Source organism: Danaus plexippus, chromosome 25 (assembly GCF_018135715.1).
Source record: "Danaus plexippus chromosome 25, MEX_DaPlex, whole genome shotgun sequence".
Classification (NCBI taxonomy): Eukaryota; Metazoa; Arthropoda; class Insecta; order Lepidoptera; family Nymphalidae; genus Danaus; species Danaus plexippus.
The window spans coordinates 1,958,529-1,982,987 of record NC_083553.1 but is presented as its reverse complement, the minus strand read 5'-3'; the positions used below and the strand labels follow the sequence as shown (position 1 = coordinate 1,982,987).

At 37.0% G+C, this 24,459-nt stretch overlaps 3 protein-coding genes across 3 annotated transcripts; all 3 read right to left on the bottom strand.

Moving 5' to 3' along the window:
- Nucleotides 1-84: 84 nt before the first annotated feature.
- LOC133319558 (piggyBac transposable element-derived protein 3-like) lies at nucleotides 85-3,581 on the bottom strand. Its single transcript, XM_061524600.1, has 3 exons — nucleotides 2,965-3,581; nucleotides 2,184-2,871; nucleotides 85-1,973 (listed from the first exon to the last, which is right to left on the bottom strand). Exons 2-3 carry the CDS (start codon nucleotides 2,195-2,197, stop codon nucleotides 260-262), a joined length of 1,728 nt encoding a protein of 575 aa, XP_061380584.1. The 5' UTR covers nucleotides 2,198-2,871; nucleotides 2,965-3,581; the 3' UTR covers nucleotides 85-259.
- Nucleotides 3,582-5,166: 1,585 nt separating this feature from the next.
- On the bottom strand, nucleotides 5,167-7,116 carry LOC133319572 (uncharacterized). Its single transcript, XM_061524680.1, has one exon. The coding sequence runs from the start codon at nucleotides 7,114-7,116 to the stop codon at nucleotides 5,167-5,169; it is 1,950 nt and encodes a 649-aa protein (XP_061380664.1).
- A 12-nt stretch (nucleotides 7,117-7,128) lies between these two features.
- On the bottom strand, nucleotides 7,129-8,285 carry LOC133319571 (uncharacterized). Its single transcript, XM_061524679.1, has 3 exons — nucleotides 8,076-8,285; nucleotides 7,506-8,007; nucleotides 7,129-7,433 (listed from the first exon to the last, which is right to left on the bottom strand). Exons 1-3 carry the CDS (start codon nucleotides 8,130-8,132, stop codon nucleotides 7,129-7,131), a joined length of 864 nt encoding a protein of 287 aa, XP_061380663.1. The 5' UTR covers nucleotides 8,133-8,285.
- Nucleotides 8,286-24,459: the final 16,174 nt, after the last annotated feature.

Here is a 24,459-nt window from a genome sequence, read left to right as displayed (position 1 = left end):
AGATAAGCCTGAAACTAAAATTTTCTGAAAATTTTGAAAAAAGTTACATTATTTAGTTTATTAGATCTTATGCAACATAAAAAAAATTAAGTGTAAGGCTTTCAGGGAAACAGCCGTCCTGTATGTAGGACAGTAGGATAATAAGAGGAAATAAAAGACCATTTATGACAAAACAGAATGTAATCAAAAAGTGTAGTTTATTAGATAACTATTGATTATATTACCCATTGTTATATGTAATTTACTAGACTAACACTATTTATGAATGATATGTTTCAAAACACTTGACACACACTCCAACATCACATTTCTTGCAACGTGTCAAACATTTTTTGTGACATTGACGACAGTGTGTTTGCTTCGATTGAGGAATAACCAGATGATTCATTTGGTCTTTACGACTATCAGCATGTTCATGATGGGAGGGTCGGCTAGGCCCTCTTTTGGCATTTTTTCTGTTTGATTCAATCAAAGCAATTGCTACCCTTCTGCGAAAGCCAAGATGATCCAGTTTTCCATGATTTATTTTATATAACTGCCATGCATTATGTTCGGCAAGATCAATCATGTGTGTGAGCAACGGCATGTACCATTTCTTACCTCGTATACCAATTCGGTAATGTGAAATATTTTCATCAGACCGATCCACTCCTCCCATATATTTGTTATAGATGGACACCATATGTGGTTCTTCTATGACAATGTTTCTCTTTTCACTTTGTGAGAAGCGTTTGGCAGATTGTTTAGGATTTATTCCTACAGCATTAGAAGCAATACTGAATATATTATTGTCATGCCATTTAGCAATAATGAACGTGTTGTCATGTGTCGTTCTGTAATCGACAGCACCACGTTCCTTTTTTTTCAGTAACTTCGATGTAATCAGAGGACAACTAGATGTCCTGTTTTCTCGAACTGTCCCAGTGCAACGAAGGCCTTTCTTTGTTATCTCTTCCAGCAAGGGCGTTCCAGTAAAAAAATTATCAAAAACTACGTGGTAAGGAAGGTCGAAGCCACGTGAAATCAGCACATCGCAAAAAGTGAGAACAACGCTTGCACCCAGCCCCAATTCTTTATATATTGGATTGCACATAGTTGTAGCACCTTGGTATGGTTCCATCCATAAAACATACCCTAACCGTGTAGCACCAACCCAAGCTTTGAACCCGTACCTAATAGGTTTACCTTTTATGTGCTGTTTGCAGCCATGTCTACCATAGTAGAGGATCATGGCCTCATCTACACTGTAATGCTCTTCAAGAGGAGAAAACTCTAAGAACTTTTTATTTAGAAGTGTAACTAGGGGGCGTACTTTTGTGTATTTGTCTTGCAAATCCAGATTATCATTGACATGAAGGTGGCGAAAAATAAAGTCAAATCTATCCCTAGTCATAGCCGAGCTGATCAATTCATTCTTTATATCAGGGGAGTTTTCCCAATACATTCTTCTACGGGGGAGCCATGAATAACCACTAACCAACAATATGCCGATGAAACATTTCATATCTTCAGTGGTTATGTCTCCAGGCAAATTCTTTTTGACAGCATATTTATTGCTCTCTGACACCAACAACGAAATAACATCTTCATCTAAGAAGTTTTCAAACCACTCAATTGGGCGCTTATCTTGGCAAGCGCCTTGAACATCTGGCCAATTCACGGGATTTTTTGCCAAGTCCCGTTTTCTCCATGCGTAGGTACGCCTACGTTTAGTTCGACCTGTAGAATCAGAAGGTACTTCTTCTGTATCACTCACCATAATCTGCCCTTGAATCATTACTTCAGCCGGTTGAAGCAGAATGTTTCGTGGCAAATTATTCAAAGTTACATTATCTTCTTCACCCGAATCTTCGTCAGTGAGACAGTCAGGATCAACAGGAAGAGGTAGAATACATATCAGTCGTTCTCTATAATCTTCTTCATTATCAGAAACATTTTCTAAAGCATCTAAAATTTCATGCGCAGCTAACGGTCTGTAAAGAAAAAGTTGTATTATTGTACTAAAATCATGTATATTATCCTACTGTCCTATATATAGTACGCTAGTATTTGTAACAAGTTATACGTAATTTATTTATATTATTTTGCTAGAATATTTATTTAGTACAAAAGTTAAGGTTATCAACTAGATATTAACACAGAAAAAAACAACTCACGAGTAAAATATAACTTTTTATACATACCTGTCATTTGCCATGTCTGCAACGCACTTTTATTACACACTTATAAGGTAAAATATAAGGTAAAAACTGTTAAAATAACTGTCTTTTTATTTTTTCTAATAAAGCTGACACGTTTCTTACTGCAAATCATAAGACTAAATAATCTTAGATAAAGAGGGTATTCTGATATTTTTTTTTATTTCTACTGTCCTAAATATAGGACAGTAGGCTTATCTGGGTTAAAATGGTATCCATCTTCCCCCTGCCAGAATATCAAAGGATATTGTAGTGCATCATAACTCCTGTGTGTTTCAGATACACGTTTTAAATTACTATTCCGACGATGAAGCACAATATTTCTAGATTGTAAATTTTCTCCCACAATGACAACAGCCACTTCATCAATGGTAGGTGAATTGAACCCCCTTGTGTGTTCACCGGCAGGTGTTTTGTCAGCTCGAATAATAATATTATGGCTATCAGATGGCATCCGATCCAATGCTATTTTGAACATGTTTACTAAATTGTTATACTGATGAAGAAACATTTGTAATTGTTGGACAATGGTTCTCTTCACTGTTGGATTGTGAGCACAACGATTATTAATTTCCGCATCTGAATTGCCCATAAAATAAATTTGTAAAAATTGATGATCTGCATCAGGTAGTGGTAAAAGAGTTCCCAGTAAGTGATAAATTTGTCCTTGTATCTGTAATTTTTAAAAATTTGTCCATTAATTATTTCCGATATATATATTTTAGTACAAACTTGAATAATATAAAAAAATATTCTTATATAATACCTTGAAAGTGGGCATGAAATTGTCTTGTATAATATGTGTAGCACCAAATGATGTCATCTGGAAACAGTTGTTATATTTCTGAATGTTGGTCAAGAAGTGCTTAGAATCATTTCCAATCCCAGAAAGTAAAGAGCGTAAAGGATCTGGTGGTGGGACCAATTGTGGCAATTTTACTTTGCCTTCAGCACAACATAATCCAGTTGATTCACCAGTGTATTTTAACGCCTTACAATATTTACAAATTGTTTTCATTTCCCCAATTGTTACCGATTTGTCGGCACAATAATCAATTGCCGAATCATAGTGGAATGCAGCTCGTTCAAGAATCACAGGAGCACTGCGTCTGCGGATTCGCTCAATTTCATTATGTCTAGCTTGCTGTTGTTGTGTTTGATGTGCACGAACTCGTTGCATTCTAAGCCTATCTTCTACATTGTCACTCACTAAAGAACGCAATTCTGATATAGCAATACGACTATTTTCTTGATCTGTCTGTCTCTGGTCATCAGTGCGGTTAGCACGTGAGGTAGCTCTTCGCACATTTGATTGACTACGACGACCTAAGTCAGGTCGTCTTCTCCTCGGCATCGTAAATTGTAATTAATCAAAGTGAGAAATTTTGCCGCTCATGTAGCAGTAAAGTGTCACTATCAAAAAAAAGAGCACATTACTTGGAATGTCACTATCACAAAGGATGACCAAAGTAAAGAAAGTTCTCGCGCACGTAGCCATAAAGATAGATATAATATCGTAATAATACTTTTTTCCGTGCTCTGAAATGCGACAGGATGGATTGACATATTAGTTGGATGTCAAATCTAATGTCAAATATTATGATTGCGTTCAGAAATTTAACTTAAGATTTATAATTTAACTAGCAAACCCGGCGAACTCCGTTTCGCCACCAGATGGCTTCGTTTTATGTAACGTTTCGTTTGGTGATTAAAAGATGAAGAAAAAATATTTTTTTTGTTTTATATTTGAAATGAAAAATTTTATTTCATTTCACAACAGTAATGAATTCATTTCGATTAAAAAAATTAAGTGTTATTTAGTTGAACTTCTCTAAGTAAATGAAAGTGAATCCAAAGTAAATACTGAATCGAAGCGTTATACGTCTCCGCAAATTAACCGTTTCATTGAAGTGCTCTTTGGTAAACCACATTTTTTGTTTTTTGGTCTGACGTTAATACAAACAAAGCGGATGGTTTCCCAACTCGTGAACACGCAACGTATAACTGCCCATGTGAAAAACAATGATTTTCTAAATTTATCCCGCAAACACTAAGCGATTGGCCTTGCGACTTGTTAATTGTCATTGCGAACGCAAGGCGAACTGGAAATTGCAATCGTTTGAAGTCAAACGGAAGATCAGTCGGAATCATTGGTATTCGAGGAATACATACATTTTCACCTGCGTACTTTCCGTTAATAATGGTTGCCTCAATCAAATTCGGCATAAGTCTTTTTACCGCAAGTCGAGTACCGTTGCAAAGTCGCGGAGGATTCAAATTACGCAATATCATAATAACTGTACCAACTTTGAGTTGCAAGTTATGTGGTGGAAATCCTGGTAACTCCAGAGAGTTCAAAAACTCCGTTGGATAATGTACTACATCATGGGGATTTGTTATGGAATCAACGGATTTGTATGTCACCAAATCGCCATCGATTTTTGATTGAATGGTGAAATTCAGTGCGTGTACATCATTATTCTTTGCGGCAAGAATTGCTCGTTGACTTAACCAAGCATAATTCTGATAATTCTCACTAATGTTTGGAAAAACATTTTCAAATAAGAGCTAGTTGAGAGTCTACAAATCGGCAAAAGTCGTTGGTAAGAGTAATTAATCCAGATGTCGCATCAACTGGGACTTTTCCATTTCCAACAGCTAACAATTGTTTTGAAAATTGTGCAGCACTTTGATCATTTTGAAGTTGAACTCTCATATTAGTGGTTAGCGATAATGTTTTTACGTTATTCCATAAAGGTGATGCCTTCAGGCAAGCATTCAATTCATCTGCAGGCGTTCCACGGGGAATTACTGGCAACGTCTGCCTGAAATCGCCTGCCAACAATATCATCAAGCCGCCAAAAATGTTGTTATTTCGCCGAAGATCCTTCAGTGTGAAGTTGAGTGCTTCAAGTGATTTCTTATGTGCCATTGTGCACTCATCCCAAACAATGAGCTTGCATTGCGTCTACAATTTTCCCATTGCACTGGATCGGGAAATATTGCATGTTGGAGTCTCAATTGTGTTTAAATTGAGTGGCAACTTAAGCGCAGAATGTGCAGTACGACCGCCATCTAGAAGAGTCGCCGCAATTCCAGATGATGCTAACGCCAAAGCTATGTCACCTGTTGATCGAATAGTGGCCAAAATCAATGAAATGACAAATGTTTTCCCTGTTCCTCCAGATGCGTCCAGGAAGAATAGACCACCAGTATTATTGTCCACCGCTTGCATTAATGTTTCGTATACTGGTTTTTGCTGTTCATTCAGCAACGGCACATTATTTTGAACGAATTCCTGCAATGTATCAACATTGTATTGCAGCTCTCGATTTAATTCTTGGTTGAATGCATCGTGTATTGATCGATTTGGTGCAATCATTCCTACTTCAATCAGTAGCTTGTTTGCAATAGTCAAGCATTGATCCTCAATCAGAATCAGTCCTTCATTGTAGATTTCATCGGTTATTTGCATGTCAGGATTATTCGTTTGAATGCGCAAGCGATGCAAGATATCTTCACATATGTCGTCTTTGTATTTGTTCCATAACTGAATTGGTTGTGAAGGAGAACATGTGGTGATGATAATTGCGAACAGCGTTCGTATTTGGTACGCATTTGATGAAACAACTGAATTCGCAAGTGTTAAATCCCAATGAGAATCGTTCTCTAGCAAACCCAATAGTTGACATGCTTCTCGATATGTTTGGCATTGGTGGCCATTCACAGTTTTCAAATGCGCAAATGATTTTGGTCCACGTACATTTACCAACAGCAGTCGCAAATAAAAACATTCATCATTTCTAGGATGAACAGTATACATGCGACCTAGTGCATCAGTGGAAAACACCTGTGGCCAATCTGGAACTGGGGTTCCTTGTTTGCGACGTTGGAATTTCTTTGTTGATTGATTATAAGTGTAATACTTAGGCATTTCAACGTACATCAGCGTCGCTGCGAATGGATCTGCTTCACACATTGCAAAGAAGCTAGTCAATGTTGTCGATGGTGGTCTCTCAGCTCGTTGTGCTGCATTAGCTTCAGTGAAGTAAACTCTTTGGCCATTTTCCAAATGCACTGCTAAATGTACAACTGTGGGATATCTTTCATGAATTAGAAATGAAAATAATCGCCACAGTGCTTCATTAGTACTGACGTATCTGCCCATTTGGAAGTTGCTGATTTCGTCATTCGCATTTTCCGACGCAATACCAAACACAGCCATGTCGCTGCCTTTTGTGACGTACTTGCACAAATATTTGATTGATTTGGCCGAATGACAACTCTCAACGTTTACATGTGTTTCGAAAATTCGTGATAGTAGCGGGCAATATGGTACAATGAATTCATTTCCGATCTCAATCTCTTGATTTTGAACTTTAACTTTGATAGTTCGACCATTATCTTCTTTTGAACGCCGACGATATACTGGATATCCATCGTTCCCTGTAACTGTTTCAGCAACTAACGGTCGCGGATATCGTTTTGTGCACTTTCCATCTGTCATGCAAGGCGATAATGGATTTAATGCACCGCACGGTCCATGCACCATCTGTGTCGTCACAATGTCGTGTAGATGGGGATCAGTGACTGGATCAGGAATTTCAGCTGATATGATGTCATCCACTTCATTTGAATGTAATTTGTTCAGCAACCAAGTTAGGATATGAGCATGCGGTAGTCCACGCTTCTGCCATTCCACCGAGTACATATAACAACGTGTGTCACCAAAAACTCGATACTTAGTAAGCACATCCATCATGACCTTGAGTTTTTGCTGAAATACTCTGGCGATTATGTCATGGCGATCTTGCGGTTTTTGGCCCGGTTCCAACTCACGTTCAATTTCCTTCCACTTCGGATTGCATGTGAACGTAATAAATAAATCGGGAGTTCCATAATTTCGCACGTACGTCATAGCGTCTTGAGCTTATTCGTGCATGTGGCGTGGGCTTCCGATATAAGATGATGGGAGAATCGTCAGACGTCCAATACTCTGAACATCACCATCTGAATGAATAGCATCACGCAAGTGTATATAGTCCTCAGATCGTAGCTTTGCCTGATTGAATCGGATGAACGCTAAACGTTCTGTCTCGACTTTGACATACATGTCGACAGCGAATTGCTGGAATAGCCGACGGCACTTCAGAATGACATTCTCCTCATGTGTACGAATCATCATACGATACGCATAGTAATTCATTGCGCTTAGATTTTTATTCGTTGATACGCCTGAAAATGCAAAATTAAATGAATTGTTAATGGAAACCAATAATAGCAATAATTAGTGTGTGAATATTGTACTTGTAATTGGATCGACCATCTTCAACGTGATGTCGTATCCGTCTTGCCCTTGCCAATAAATGATTGGATATTGTAACGCATCGTACAAACGATGTGTCTCGTTTACACGATGCATGATATTGCTTCTTCGCTGAACGACAATGTCTCGCGATTTAGTTGGATCGCCAACAATAATTGCAGCAACATCATTAACGGTGGGTGCATTGAATCTTCGCACATGTTCACCTGTTGGGGTACAATCCGCTCTTATGACAAATTTGTGCGTATCCGATGGCATTCGTTCCAATGCTGTTTTGAACATATTAACCACAGCGTTATTAGCGTGAAAAAATGCTTGCAACTGTTCAATAATCCGTCTCTTTAACTGTTGTGTTCCCTGAATATTACACCGCACATTCAGCTGATCCACCATCGACGAAATGAAATATATTTGCAGAAATTGATGCGGTTCATCTGGTGTTGGCACCATTGAACCATGCAAATGATATATTTGTCCTTGTATCTGTAATTGCAAACAATCATTTGTTAAAGAATATGGTGTCTTTTGATCGTGTGTGTTGTATCTTTTACCTTGCAAGTCGGCATGAAGCCGCCTTCTCGAATGATATTAGCTCCAAAGGAAGTCATGCGAAAGCAGTTATTGTATTCAAGGATGTGTTGAAGAAAATGGCTGGAATCGGGATCACTTCCATCGAACAATGGTTTCAGTGGCTGTGGTGGTGTAAGTAATGGATCCAGTTTGACTTTTCCACTTGCGCAGCACAATCCAGCCGTTTCTCTTTTGAAGTTTAACGCATTGCAATATCGGCATACATAGCCCAGTCATATTAGGTAAAAAAAGGGGTCAACCTCGGAATGAAAGATAATAAGCTGCAAATTGGTATGAACCTTTGTTTTGTCATTCTAAATGTTGTCTCAAAAGTCACAATCGTTATCGTGTCCGCGTCTCAAGATATTCAAGGTCAAAGGTCACAAAAATCGGTTTTTCGCGAATATCTGGCTTCCTATCGGTTAAATGAGATTTGCATTTACTATAAAAGTTGTAGGCTATAAAATTCCCTACAACTTTTGTTTAAACTTTTTTTTCATACGACCAACCGTTTTGAAGGTAGAGCGCGAAGAGTGCACATCGTACAGTCATATACGGCCTAATGCAAGGTCAAGCGTGAGTTATGGTTATCAGTACGTTATAAAGTCAATTATTTACTTGGAAATAATAAATATTAAACAATGCCTATTATTTATGTACTAACTATTAATTATTTATATTTAATTAAAGTAAGTAACTTGATTATTTATATATAATTATTCATATTTAACTATTTAAGTATAAAATATTATTAATTCTGGATTATATATTTTAGTTTTATTTTAAGTTAACACGACATTATATATCTTTTCTTTAAAACGCGTAAATTTCTCAATACTTATATACCTGGAAATACTTGCCCCTACCCTATGCCCTTTTCTATTCATTGCCGGGACAGATGTTCTATAGTATTCAAGGCCACTCTCTCCACTTTGTACGAGTCAAGATTATTCGTTAGTTTGAAATTGTACCGTTGCAACTACGGACGTACGGTTTTAAGAGCTATGGCTGATTTGTGTTTTATATGTGATAAGAAACTTTCAGAAGGTGTTTCTGTGAATGTCGTACGTGGTTTACAAACTTTAAAAACTGCAAGTATTGAAAGAAATGATGGACATATAGACTATTTAAATACTTTAAGTTCTGTAAATGTGCATTCCGAGTGTCGAAAAGTGTACACGAGTAAAAATGTTATTATTGCATCAAAACGACGCACAGATGAGAGCGAACCTTCAACGTCAAGTGCACCTCGTAAAAAACGAAATGAAGTCTTTGATTTTGGAAAGTTATGCTTATTTTGTGGCCAAGAAGCTGATGAAATAGCAGAAAAGAAAAAAAAATTAAAGTATAGACGGACAATAAGTAATGTAAGTACTCTTGCATTCAAAGACAACGTAATTAAGAGAGCAGAAGAACGAAACGATTCCTTAGGAGAATTAGTAAAGGAACGTATATATTACGAGTATGATTTGATCGCTGCTGAAGCAAAGTATCATACTATTTGCTATACCAACTTTTTAACCCGAGTACCATCTGCAGATAAAATGCCTCGCCAAGATGATCAAGTCACTCAAGCAATGAAGGAGATTTTTTGTTATATAGAAAATAATTAAGATTCTCAATTTACTTTGAAAGAACTTAAAGATGTCCCTACGGAATACATACCTGACGATAAGACAATTATTACAAAATTACAACAAAAGTATTTAACTGATATAATAATCACAAAAAAAATTGGATCATTTACAATTATATCTTTCCGTGATACACAGCTTAACGTATTATCAAAAGCTTGGTACAAAAATAAAAAAAGTACTCCTGTAGAAGAACGTCTACGGATTGTAGAAGCTGCTGCGGCTATTATTAGGGAAGACATCAGATCATCTGTAGTTGAAACAAAAACGTATCCACCTCCGAATAAAATGCTAGATTGTATTAACGAAGAAATACCAAAAACATTATCACATTTTTTGGAAGAAATGATATTAAAAAATAGAAAAGGACAAGTAGATCATTTAAAAACGAAATGCACATCTATTAGCCAAGCAATAATGGCTTCGATACGAGAACGTTCATTTTCATCACAGCTACTGTTGGGCCTTTCCGTATTTCTTCACAGAAGATATGGGTCTAAAAAATTGTTGGATGTTTTATCATCTTTAGGATTTGCTGCATCATATAGTAATACCATACAGTATGAAGTTTCATCAGTTTACCATCCACAACCTCGTATTTTACCATCAGAGTCTGGTGCGTTGGTACAATATGTTGGAGACAATGCAGATATTAATGTCAGTACTCTTGACGGTAATAATACTCTTCACGTTATGGGAATGATAAAAATAATTACTCCGAAAGATGCTGTAATTTATGATGATCGCATAAAAAAATGTACAACTAAACCGAGTGCAAAAGAGTTAGCAGCAATATCACATGTATCTCTTTTAGCATATGAAAAGCCAGTTGTACCTGGGTACAGCAAGATTCAAGTCCAAAATCTACATGATGATCAAGTACTGATTGAAAAAAAATTTAATGCAGTTGATTTGTTGTGGTTATACGGAAAATGGAAGAATCTTTCACCGTTGCCAGGGTGGAATGGCTATCTTCAACAACTTACGAAAAATAATCAAAATTTTTCAACTTCTCAGGTTATATTTCTACCTTTCATTGATCATCCTGCCAGTAATTTAGACACAATTTATACAACTTTACATAGTGCTATAAATATTGCCAAGTCACATCAACAAAAAACGTGCATAATTACATTTGATCAGCCCCTGTACTCAAAAGCACGTGAAATGGTTGCTGCGTCAGATGCAAACTCAGACTTGTCTAAAACAGTTGTCAAACTTGGAGGATTTCATATGCTCATGTCTTTTCTTGGATGCATAGGACATGTAATGGACGGTAGTGGTCTCAAGGAAGCTTTAAGTAAAATATATGCTACAAATTCGGTCGACAAAATGTTGAATGGTCACGCTTATGCAAGAAGTATCAGAGGCCATATATTATTACGACTTGCATTATCAATAAAGATTTTTGAAGAGATGAAAATTGAAAATTGTGTGTTAGATGAGTTAATTGAACAGATAACTAGTCGCGATGTTTCCTACGAAGATGTTGAAGGATGTACGAGCAGCTCCAACTCGTTAATTGATCAATTTCAGGATAAACTAAAAGAATTAAAAGCTCGAGGTCCCACGGCACAGTTATGGGTGCAATATTTTGAAATGGTATCAATAGCCCTAGATTTCATTCGCGCTGAAAGGCTGGGACTTTTTCAAGAACATTTGGATGCAGTGCGAAAAATGCTGCCCTATTTTCATGCTGGTGGTCATTTTCTATATGCGAAATCAGCTCATTTGTATCTTCAAGATATGTTAAAACTTGAGGAGACAATGGATCAACAGGCTTTTGAGAACTTTAAAAACGGATTCTTTACTGTAAAACGAACCGAAAAATTCAATTCTGGTACATGGACAGACATGGTAATCGAGCAAAGTCTGATGAAATCTATGAAGACAGAAGGAGGAGTATCTCGAGGCCGAAGTACACAAGAAAGTGTTCTATGTAAGTGGGTATATGCTATGTATGCCACGAATACAATTTGTGAAGAAATTGAACGGTTTTGTAACATTTCTTTCGATTCTGTGGACCAAAATGTTGATGCTAGAGATTCACGAATAAAAAGGGATGATACTGATGTAAATGAACTGGTTGGTTGGTTTACGCTTCATAATCCCTTTCCAAATACGAATCAGTTGGTATCCTTAGCTTCAGGAATCGTTGGAAATGACCAAATTAATTGTCACCGAGCCCATGAAATCGGATTGCAATCTATGGTAAAGATAACTGGTTTGAACTTCAACGAAATAAAGTTAAAACGCGTCGATAAGGTTTTACCGCTTTCAGCCATTAACAAATCTGTCAAAATTAATGATTGTAAAGTTTCTATAGATCCAATGTTACTTTTCCAGAGAATAACTGTAAGCAAAAAATTTGAAAGTAATTTACAAGAATATCTTCAGTATGAACTAAGCCCGTATCCGACATCTTTATTTGATAGTAATGGCATGAGAAAAACCACGAAAGCAACATTATATGACAATATGATGCCTGTCGTTATCGATCTTGATGAAAATAATGTAACATACATCATCGATGGTGGATTTCTTCTGCATCGCGTCGTATGGAGCAAAGACGATACTTTCTCTATTATTTTAAATAAGTACATTAAATATTTACAAACACATTATGGCTCAGCAATTGTTGTTGTATTTGACGGATATTCGGACTATAGTAAAAATATTAAAGCACTGGAACAACAAAGAAGAACTGCTGCACTTTCAAAATCATATGAAGTTTGTTTTGACGAAACAATGGTTGTGCCAATCAGTCAAGAAAAATTTTTATCAAATCGGTCTAATAAAAAAAAATTTATCGACATGCTTGTTGAAAAATTTAAAACTGTTAATATCACAACAAAACAAGCCAGAGATGATGCTGATGTTCTCATCATTGACACAGCTATTGCCTTATCAGAACATCAAAAGACTGCTGTCATCATAGGAGAAGATATCGATTTGCTCGTTATTTTAATTGGACGTACTCAGTCACATCATCAGGAAATTTTTTTGAAAAAAGTTGGCAAAGGCAATGTCAAAACACAAATATATTCTACTAAAAGTTTTGACCAATCTTAGGTTATGGGATTTATCCACAAAAACAAACGTTACTTTCAGCGATCAAATTATATTTATTAAGAGAAAACGTATTGACAAGAACACAGAGTTAACAAAAAAAATGACATCACACAAGTCGTGATGTGAATGTTAGTTCAAAATTGACAGCGACAGTGACAGTGGCGCCAAATTTAAATTTTCAAGTTTCTTTTATTAATTCTAATACTCCCACTAAAATTTAACTTTATTCTTTACACAATATTTCAAAATTCTCAAAAAAAATATATAAACTTAACCAAATATCTGATCTCTCAGATAAACAAATATTTGGGTTGATAGGGCTTTTGTCAAAATATCTGCTAATTGCTCTTTACTTGAAACATAATTAATTTTGATTAAACCCAATTCAACCTTTTCCCTTATAAAGTTATATTTAACATCTATGTGTTTTGTACGTTTATGATAGACAGGGTTATTAATAAGTCTAATGGCACTTTGATTGTCTACATACAATGTGACACATTTAAAACTATCACCCAAGTCTGCCATAATTTGCTGCAACCATAAAATTTCTTTTGCAGATTCAGAGGCTGCTACAAATTCTGCCTCAGTTGTGGAGAGAGCAACGGTCTTTTGTTTTTGACTAGACCATGTTATTGGTCCACCATTCATTTTAAAAATATAACCCGTTGTAGATTTACGAGTATCTACATCACTAGCAAAATCAGAGTCTGAATATCCAATCAGATCACTGCTTTCTCCATATTTTATACATAAATCTATGGTGTTAATAAGGTATCTAATTATACGTTTAACAGCATTTACATGTTGTTGACTAGGATTGTTTACATATCGGCTTAATACATTCACTGAAAAGGAAATATCAGGTCTAGAAACAGAGCTCAAAAATAGCAGGCAACCTATAGCCTCCCGATAAGGAAAGTTAACAACATTCTCATCTAGATTCTTTGTGATAATAACATTTACATCTGCTGGCGTACTGGCAGCATTTGCAGTACTCATACAAAATTTATCAATAATTTCCTTTATATAATTTCTCTGATAAATACAAATACAGTTATTTTTTCGTTCAATTTCCATTCCCACAAAATATTTTAAATTTAATTCTTTAATTTTAAAAGCTTTGTTTAAGTACTCTATTATTTCTTTAATAAGTTGTTTACTTGAGGATATTACAAGGGCATCATCAACATATATTATTAAGAATACTTTTATTTTATCAAAAGTGCCAACATAAACACAATTGTCAGCCTGAGACTGTATAAAACCATATTTCTTTAGGAAATCAGTAAATCTTTTGTTCCAGCATCTAGATGCTTGTTTAAGACCGTATAAAGACTTATTCAATTTCAACACAAAATCATTCTTAACAGATACACCCTTAGGAAACTCAATAAAAATATCTTCCTCAAGAAACCCATTGAGAAATGCAGTTTTAACATCAAACTGTTGAATTTCTAAATTATATTTAGCTGCAATAGAAAGAATAATTCTTATTGAATCATATCTAGTTGTTGGTGAAAATATTTCTTGATAATCAACATCTTTTATCTGATTATAACCACGTGCACACAAACGAGCTTTATAACGAATAACTTTATTATTTTCATTCTTCTTAACAGTAAAGACCCATTTCGTAGTAAGGGTTCGTTGACCACATCTTTTCACCATAGTCCAAGTATTATTAACTTTCAATGCAGATAGTTCTTCTTTGATAGCTTCTGACCATTTATCTTTCTGAGGACTTCTTATTGCTTCTTCATATGATTGAGGTATTGACAATTCTATAAGATTGGCTTCAAAACGCCTATTATGCCTTGGTCTCAAGTTGATACTTCGTGATTCTATGTCACTCAATTCTTGAGATGGTTCATATACTGGATCGTCACTATTGCAACTCAACAAACTATCTTCATTCTCAGATGATGGTATTTCAGTTACACTATCATCTACATTTTCTGACTCAGGAATTTCTGTCTCCTGGCTTACAGGTATATCATTATCAATTATACATATTTCTGCAATGTTCTTTCTAGTTTCTGGCACTTGCTGTTCATCAAAGATGACATTTCTTGATATTTTTATCTTCTTGTTATTTAAGTTGTACATCCTATAATTGGTATTATCATACCCAACTAAAATCATCTTCTCACTCTTCTTATCTAATTTTTTTTTTAACTGATCTGGAATGTGAACATAACCAACACTTCCAAACACCTTCAAATGACCTATCTGAGGTTTTATACCATTCCATAATTCAAAAGGTGTCTTATTAGGGCACTGGCTAGAAGAAGTCCTGTTTAATATATAAACTGCACAATTAACAGCTTCAGCCCATAAATCAAGGGATACATCTTTGGCATACAACATTGAACGTGCACTTTCTACTATAGTTCTTTGTTCCCTCTCAGCACGGCCATTCTGTTCTGGGGTATAGGGTGCTGTACGCTCATGAACTATCCCCTCTCTATCCAGATACTCCTGAAATATCTTGTTGACATACTCTTTCCCATTGTCAGTATGTAACACTCTAACATTATGCATGTATTGATTTTTAATAATAGCATTGTATTTCTTGAAAACTTCCATGACTTCATTTTTATTCTTAATGAAATATACATGCCTGTAACTTGTGGCTGCATCTTTAAATAATACAAAATATTTCATACCTTGTATTGATTCATGACTCATTGGTCCACATACATCACTATATACTAGATCTCCTGGCTGTAATTTTCCTCGTACAGATTTATGAAATGGCAGTCTACACTGTTTGCCATATGCACATGCTTCACAAATAAAGTCACTTTGTTCATTGTCTTTGATTTTCAAGCCTTCAACAACACTATTAGAACACATATTTTTAATTTGCTTTAGATTAATATGTCCAAGTCTCTCATGCCACATTTTAAGGTCACTTTGGGTATTTTGAACCAGGTTGCAAGTATTTGGAATCACTGTTTTTATATTTAACTCATACAAATTGTTTTCTGTAATTTTAGCAATCATGACTACTTCACTATTTTTGTAAATTAAAGCATTTGTGTCCTTTTTATGATAGTAAAATTTTTTCTTATTATTGCCCCTTCTGAAAACAAGTTTCTTCGCAGGCTGGGAACATAGAGTACATCACACAATTCACTGTCCTCCCACTGTCCATTGACATATCTCTGAATTAGAATTTTACCAATACCAGACACTTCCACTGATTGTTTATTTCCCAATGTCAATGTTTTCTGACTGCTCTCAAAAATTTCTATAAAGAATTCCTTTCTATAGGTCATATGTGCGGAAGCACCACTATCCAATATCCAAATATCTTCTGGGTTACTTGTGTAATTACTTTCTATATTAAATGCTAACATATCTGCGCCTTCTTGCTGAGGCTTTCTGTACTTGGATTTTCTTGGTGCACGACATTCCTTTGAAAAATGACCACGCTTCCCACAATTATAGCACTCAAACCTATGTTTGCTATTAGTTTTGTTTTGATTTGGACCACTACTACTAGGTTTTTTTTGATTTGAATGTTTTTTCAATCCTTTATTGGCAACAAGAAGAGCTGTCTCTTGTTGTTGTTCATCTTCACATGCCAAACTTGCTTCTTCATCTAACAATCGAGCAGTTAAGTTAATGATTGTTTGTTGTTCTGGATCCATCGACATCCAAGCTTGCCGCAGTGGTCGATACTTGGAAGGTAAAGTACCAAGTATTTTAGTAATGATGGCCATTTCACTGACTTTTTCACCATTTTCATTTAGCTGTTTTGCCAGAGATTCTACTTTTGATATGTGTTGAGCTACACTATCATTTGGAGACATTTTATATTGATAAAATTTTTCATGGATTAACATCTTACATAGTTCACTCTTTTGTTCATATATTGATTCAAGTTTCAACATGATTTCTTTAGCAGTTTCACAATTTTCAATTAATGTGATCTGACTTAAATCCATTGACGAAGTTATGATAAACATCGCCATGCCATCGTTTTTCAACCACTCCGTACTATTTCCTTCTGGTTTCGGTATAGAAATATCAATTCCTTTTGCTTTCAGAGCACACTTAACTTGAAATTTCCACTGTCGAAAGTTATTTCCATCAAATTTTTCCAAATGCATTGACCGCGTGGGATCCATTTTGAGGTTATTCTCTCGGCCACAATGTAACTTTTTCTTTGTCTATATTTCTTCTTCACTTTTATTTCCAGAGTTCGCTGGGCCCATAACCTCTTAGGTTATGGGATTTATCCACAAAAACAAACGTTACTTTCAGCGATCAAATTATATTTATTAAGAGAAAACGTATTGACAAGAACACAGAGTTAACAAAAAAAATGACATCACACAAGTCGTGATGTGAATGTTAGTTCAAAATTGACAGCGACAGTGACAGTGGCGCCAAATTTAAATTTTCAAGTTTCTTTTATTAATTCTAATAACCAATATCCTCGTACTAAAAAGCACATTTTATTTTTACACGCATTCAGTGGCTGTGACACGACTTCTGCGCTATTTAAAAAAGGAAAAAAAACTGTTACTAGAGCATTGGAAAAAATTCCTGATTTAGATAAACTGGTGGAAGTATTTCAACAAGAAAACTGCCCAAAACAAACATTATTAGAAAATGGAGTGCGCATCTTGTTGGCATTTTATAATGCTCCAAAATCTGAGGACAACATTGATCATTTCCGCTACACGCAATTCATCAAATTTACAAAACTAAATAAACCTGTACAACTGTCAACACTTCCACCAACAAGTGTAGCAGCTCATCAACACATAAAACGTGTCTACTACCAGATTCAAACGTGGTTAGGGAAGGACTTAGAACCTCAAGAATGGGGCTGGATGCTTGAAAATGAAATCCTGGAGCCCATACGAACGTTATTACCTCCAGCACCAGCCGAACTACTAAACGTAATATTTTGCAATTGCAAAAATGGTTGTGGTTCCCGCTGTGGATGCAGAAAATCAGGGCTACAATGTTCTTTAGCTTGCGGCCAGTGCAACGGACAAGCTTGCCTCAACGCTTCACTGTATCCAAGTAATCCCGATGAAGAAAATACATATGATCCCGATATTCTGGAAGGTTTGGAGATGAACATGACAGATAATGAGGATGATGACAATGAATCGAACATTTTTGAGCGACAAGAAGAAGAAGACGACGAACAAGAAGAAGATAATTAGCTTCCATTTCCAATTTCATTACAATTAAAATCAACAAAGATACTTTTGATATTTGAACTCACATTTTGATAAATGTATAATATGCCGTATTTAATAATAAATATAAATATGTGTAAAATATATACTCTTACTATCATTTTAACTTAAAATAAAACTAAAATATATAATCCAGAATTAATAATATTTTATACTTAAATAGTTAAATATGAATAATTATATATAAATAATCAAGTTACTTACTTTAATTAAATATAAATAATTAATAGTTAGTACATAAATAATAGGCATTGTTTAATATTTATAATTTCCAAGTAAATAATTGACTTTATAACGTACTGATAACCATAACTCACGCTTGACCTTGCATTAGGCCGTATATGACTGTACGATGTGCACTCTTCGCGCTCTACCTTCAAAACGGTTGGTCGTATGAAAAAAAAGTTTAAACAAAAGTTGTAGGGAATTTTATAGCCTACAACTTTTATAATAAATGCAAATCTCATTTAACCGATAGGAAGCCAGATATTCGCGAAAAACCGATTTTTGTGACCTTTGACCTTGAATATCTTGAGACGCGGACACGATAACGATTGTGACTTTTGAGACAACATTTAGAATGACAAAACAAAGGTTCATACCAATTTGCAGCTTATTATCTTTCATTCCGAGGTGAAAGCCCTAATATGACTGGGCTATACAGTCGTCATTGGTCCAATATTTAAATTTTCATCATCACTGTAGTTCGCAGTGGGATCATATTGGAATGCCAAGCGATTGTATGATGCCAATGATCTTCGTGTGCTCACGCGTTGTCTCAATCGGGCATTTTCTCTTATTATATTTTGTCTTTCTTCGCTTAAGTTCTGTGAATACACTTGTTGCTGACTTGCATGTCTTGTGCGGCGACCGATGTTCGCACGTCGTCCTCTAGGCATTTTTAACTATGGGCAGAGTGGTGAATTTAACCTCAAATGCACGATCCACATAATTTACACAGTTCAACTTACCACCTTAAAGACAAATACCTGCTGTTGAAATTGAATAAAAATGTACACAATACACGTGATTGTTTTGATGGTTTCCAATTAAAATGTTAAGAAACGAATAACTTATTTTTTTTACTTTTTTTTCACAATTTCACACCGGTTTGTCACATGAAATTAACTGAGAAGAAAACAATAAGTAGCTGTCAAACAATGTGGCACGCACCGTCGCCATCTTCTTAAAATATTGGTTTGTAGTACATGCTATGTATCAGAGATGGCGCTGTATTAAAAAAATGATATCCCTATTTTCTCGCTTTTCTATTGAAATTTTCCTGAATTTTCTTTGCTATAAACCTCACGGAGCCCGAGACCTTTTCAACAAATGCAAAACTGTGGAAATCTGTTTGTGCGTTCTGGAGCTATAGCGTCAGGAAGGAAAACTCGACTTATTTTTATATTATAGATTTGTGACAAAACTTAAGATTTATCTTTTGGTTTCTATATATCTTATTGAAAAAAACATCTGACAGATTAACAACTGAAGTTAGCTAAAATTGAGTTTCTCGAAGCCGACCACTATTTATGTACTATGTATTTTGAGACTATGCAATTTTGTCGCGTTCGCGATTCACTTTCACTTTTGTTGAGTTTCAGAACGCGATATTAGATCCTCCAACGCGCACGCGTGTTTGAACTTTATGCAGCGGTAATAAACTACAAATTGACTATCCATTTTATTTAGAAAACGTTTGTGTGAGAAATAGAAAAATGCTGTTTTGAGGATTTTCCCGGCAACTATTCGAATTATTCTCACCTTTTAAACCTTCCCTAGACCTTCACGAATAATTCAAGACCAAGATACGATAAATCCGTTCAGCCGTTTTCGAGTTTTAGCGAGACTAACGAACAGCAATTCATTTTTATATATATAGATATAGATGTTTACGAACCGATGGACATTTTTTAAAGACTGTATATGGAATACCATCGGGTGCCGGTGCAGATGTAAACGATTTTTTCTTTATCTGAATACTTATTTCATCTAGCGTTGGTGGAATGCCGTGGAAATCGATACGAGGAATTCCAGGTTTTTGTTCGTTGGGATCCGTATAGAGTCTTACACTTTTAGGCACTTCGTATGTGCTCTTAAAATGATTGTAAATTTGTTCGGTGGTCACAGAAGTTGTCTGCGTTCTTTCTTAAAAATGGTTTTCGAATACTCAAAAGGGTTTTTGACAAAATCTACTGAACTGCAACATAATGTTGTTGCCCGGCTTCGTCCGGGCTTGGCTCTGCCCAGTGCGGCGGCTTGGTGACGTGCCGCCGCTTGCCTCTCCGAGAGCTTCCCGGACATTAGGGAGCTGGCTTCTCGGGCCCTCTTCATGTGAGCGGCGATCCCCCGATCGCCGCCCACGGGCTAGGCATCCAATTCCATGGTAGGAGGGGCAGGAACGGCTCCTCCGCCATTGGCCTTAGGCTTTTCTGGCCGGGTCTTCTTTGGCGCCTTTCTCGTTTTTGCTACTGTCGTGCCGGGGAGAGAGGGCCTTGCGACACAGCCGCTTGCCCCCAGCACGTGTGGCCTCTTTGGTTTGGCCCAGCACGTGTAGCCGGTGTCTAGGCAGCGGAAGCAGCGCTTAGGCCTTGCGGCCAGCAGCAACCGATGCACCGATTCTCTCCGCCGCAATTGGTGGGTGTTGTCGAGGCTCCGGCAGAAGGCGGTCCTTGATCCCCGCCAGTCTAGCATTCAGCGTTGTGCCGAAAGCCTCCAAACTCCTCCGCGACACCTCTTCCATGAGCTGGCGCATGTCCTTCTCGCCAGGACGATAGGTCTGTCGGCGCAACTCCTCCATCTCTCGGCGCAGTTCCGCCACCTGTGCGAGGAGTCGCGCATTTTGTGCCTCCAGCCTCTCCATTCTATCGGAAATGGTGCGCCCTCTCATTTCCGCGACCGCTGCCCTGATGCTGGCCACCGCCTCTTTAAGGCATCGCGATGATAAAACAATGAGTATGGCCTCCAACGTGGTGTCAACAGCATTTGTCAGAGCAGCGGAAGTCTGCTCTGACGTGTCCTCCTTTCTCGCAGGTGCAAGGAAGGGGCTTGTCCTTTTCGACGCGCACTTCTCCTGGGTCCGCCTGACGATTTCGGCCACGTCCTTCTCGGCCTGAAATCTCAAGGCTTCCTCCTTCGCCGTGCTATAGGCGGCCTGCGCCTTTGCTAGGCCGATGTACTGGCCGAGCATTGGCGGCCGGCTGCGCCCGTTCTTAGGAGTGGGTGCCGCCCCCTTGCTAAGGGCGGGCACCCCGTCGTCATCTGTTTTCCTCTTGCGAGGTTTCTCCTTTCCAGTGTTGGACCCCCCGGACTCCAGCGACATAACACTGTAGACCGAGGAGTCGGAGAGGTCATCATCGCTGTCTCTCTCCCTGTCAAATCCGGTGGGTAGCCGCGTGAGCAGTAAGCGTGGTATGCGTGTCGCGGCCCCAAGCCTCACCTCGCGTTCGAGCTGAACCCTAGCGAGCTCCTCCTCATCAGTTTGTAAGTCCGGTCTCGACGCGGTAAGGTGCGCCGCGGCCGGCCTACTCGTCAAAGCCAAATCGTTAAGCAGATCAGAATCCGTTAAGACGTTGCCAGGTTCGTAGGTTTCCGTAACCTCTCCTCCCATCGCACTGTTGGCACCCCCTGTATACATGGGCCGACCCCCCGCCGGAGCGGGAGTGTGGGATTCCCCGGCATTAATGCCGGGACCCACCCGGGGACTATTTTTGACAATACGACTCTCCATTTTAATTTTTGACCCTTTAAGGAAGGGCCAGACCTGGTGCCCTTGGGACGAGCCGCCTGCTCGCCATGCATCCCAAGGCCGGGCACCAGAACCAAAGATTAGGTGTTATACGGCCCATCCATCACCATTCATCCATCACACATTCACAAGCCTTTCATTCTATGGGCTGTTCCCCCAGCCCGGACCGAGACCCCAAAACGAGGTCAAGGTCCCCCTCCCCGTGACTGACTGCACCGGAAAAGCCGGTGGGCGATGGGGTCGTCACGTCCCGACGTCGAGAATTGTCACATCCTGGATGAAGCTTCACAACCCTCCCTAGCGCCCATTGGCCAGGCGGGATGTTGTCATTTGAATTATGACTACATCGCTAATCTTGATGTTTTCTTTTGCTTGTCGCCACTTGCTTCTTGCTGATTGTTGAGGCAGATATTCGCAGCGCCATCGCTCCCACAAGTCATTGGTGATTTTTTGTACCAATTGCCATCTCGTTCGCTGATCCTTGTCCATAGATAGTCAATATCGGGCCACTACCTAAAAAGTGCGATGGTGTGAGAGAAAAAAATTCCATGTTCGTTGTTATTAAAGATAACGCACCAATATTTATTGGCTGTAAAATTTTTATTTTGGTTTCCCGTATTGTTTGAAGGGATTACTCGAGTGCTTGAAGAAAACGAGCTTTTGTAATAATTAGGCTTTTGATAGTTATTGCTTGTTTATTTTCCTAATGCTTGATTATAACTGTTAGTATTTGATTTTTCAGTAATGTTGTCTTGTTTACGAGATAACTCTAAGCTTGCAAGTTTGTTTTCCAAAAAACCTAAAAACTCTTTAAAGATGGTATTGCTCTTGGCTGTCTCAGTGACTCCACGTAATCCTGATATGTGTCCGTGTCCAACTTTTGAGACAATAGGGGGAGGGGGGACACTTTGATACAATTCAATCTCTTTTCTGAGGACCGTAAAGCATTATATTTAAATATTTGTTTTGATGTGTGCATTGGCTGATATGTCAGCTTATATTTTGGCTACGCAAAAACCGCAAAAACTGGTGACGTATAGAGATAAACTGATTTTAAGAAAAAAATCATTTTGTATCATTCTGCCCCACCAGTGGGGCACTTTGATGCTTATTTTAGATCCATATGAAATGCAAATTAAAACTGACTAAAAACCCAATATAAACTGTATTATTACTTAAAATTAAAAAATAAAACAATTTTATTGATTGAGATCGCAAAATACTTTTTATTAAGAGTGCACATTAGCCATAATCAGTCTCTTAAGTTACTTAAGGAATATAATCACAAAAAAAAAAATATTGTCATCATGGAATAAGACTAATTCTCTGTTATTTTCTTAATTATATAATCAGTTATATACTTACTAAGTAATCAGACTTTAACATTGAATATTGTTAATGAAAATATAATATTAGAATCTCTTATCAAAATGAACAATGTTTTTCTTAAAAAATTAAACAAACATCAAAAGTTTAACAAAAATAACACTGATCAACAAAAAAACTTTTATTCTATGTAACAAGAAAAATTTTGGCTGATTCTATTAGGAATAAGGTCAAGTGAAGTAGAATTAGTAGTTTAGTATTTCAGATACGAATAGTTTTATTGTAATATGATTTTTTCAACTTTTCTTAAATTACAAGTTATTTTAACAAGAATTAAATTATTATCAATATTAATATGAGTACGTTTTTATGATTTTCTCTTTGTATTTTGCGTCAGGAACATCCCTCTGTAATCCCCAGCAATAATCTGCCAGCATAGTTGGACTCCATTTTCCCTGGTATCGTTTTTCTATGATAAAAATGTCTTGGTGGAATCGTTCCCCGTGTTCATCCGCACCCAAGTTTGGAGGAAAAAAGTCTAAATGTGAATCTAAAAAATGTATTTATAAGGACATATTGCAGCCTAAGGCTTTATAATTTTCTAAAAGTTCCTCGACAATAGTTTGATAGTCATTTGATCGGTGATTTCCAAGAAGATTTTCAGTGATTTTTATAAATGATTCCCAAGCTGGTTTTTCCAAATCATCGAGTTGTTCTTTAAATATATCGTCTTTTATCACTTGCCTGATTTGAGGGCCTACAAACACACCCTCTTTAATCTTGGTGTCACTGATTTTCGGGAATTTTTCTTTTTGGTATTGAAATCCAGCGCCATTTTTATCCATTGCTTTCACAAAATTTTTCATCACGCCAAGTTTGATATGAAGAGGTGGTAAAAATATATCTTTAGGTTGTACTAACGGAGCATGTTTTACATTTTTTATTCCTGGAGTAAGAGATTGTCTTTCGCGCCAATTTTTCTTAACGTAATGGTTCTTCCTATCCCTACTGTCCCATTCGCAAAGAAAACAACAAAATTTTGTATACCCAAGTTGTAATCCTAATAAAAGGGCAACAACTTTTAAATCTCCGCAAATTTTCCATTTATGTTCGTCATATTTAATTTTTTCTAAAAGAAATTTCATTTTTTCATAGGATTCTTTCATGTTAGCATCATAACCTACCGGTACGGAGGGAAGATTATTGCCATTGTGTAACAAAACTGCCTTTAAGCTTGTTTTTGAAGCATCAATAAATAAACGCCACTCGTCAATTTTGTACTGTATTTCCAAAATATTCATAACACCACAGACATTGTAACAAAATATTAAATCATTATCTTGTGAAAAAAAGCTTT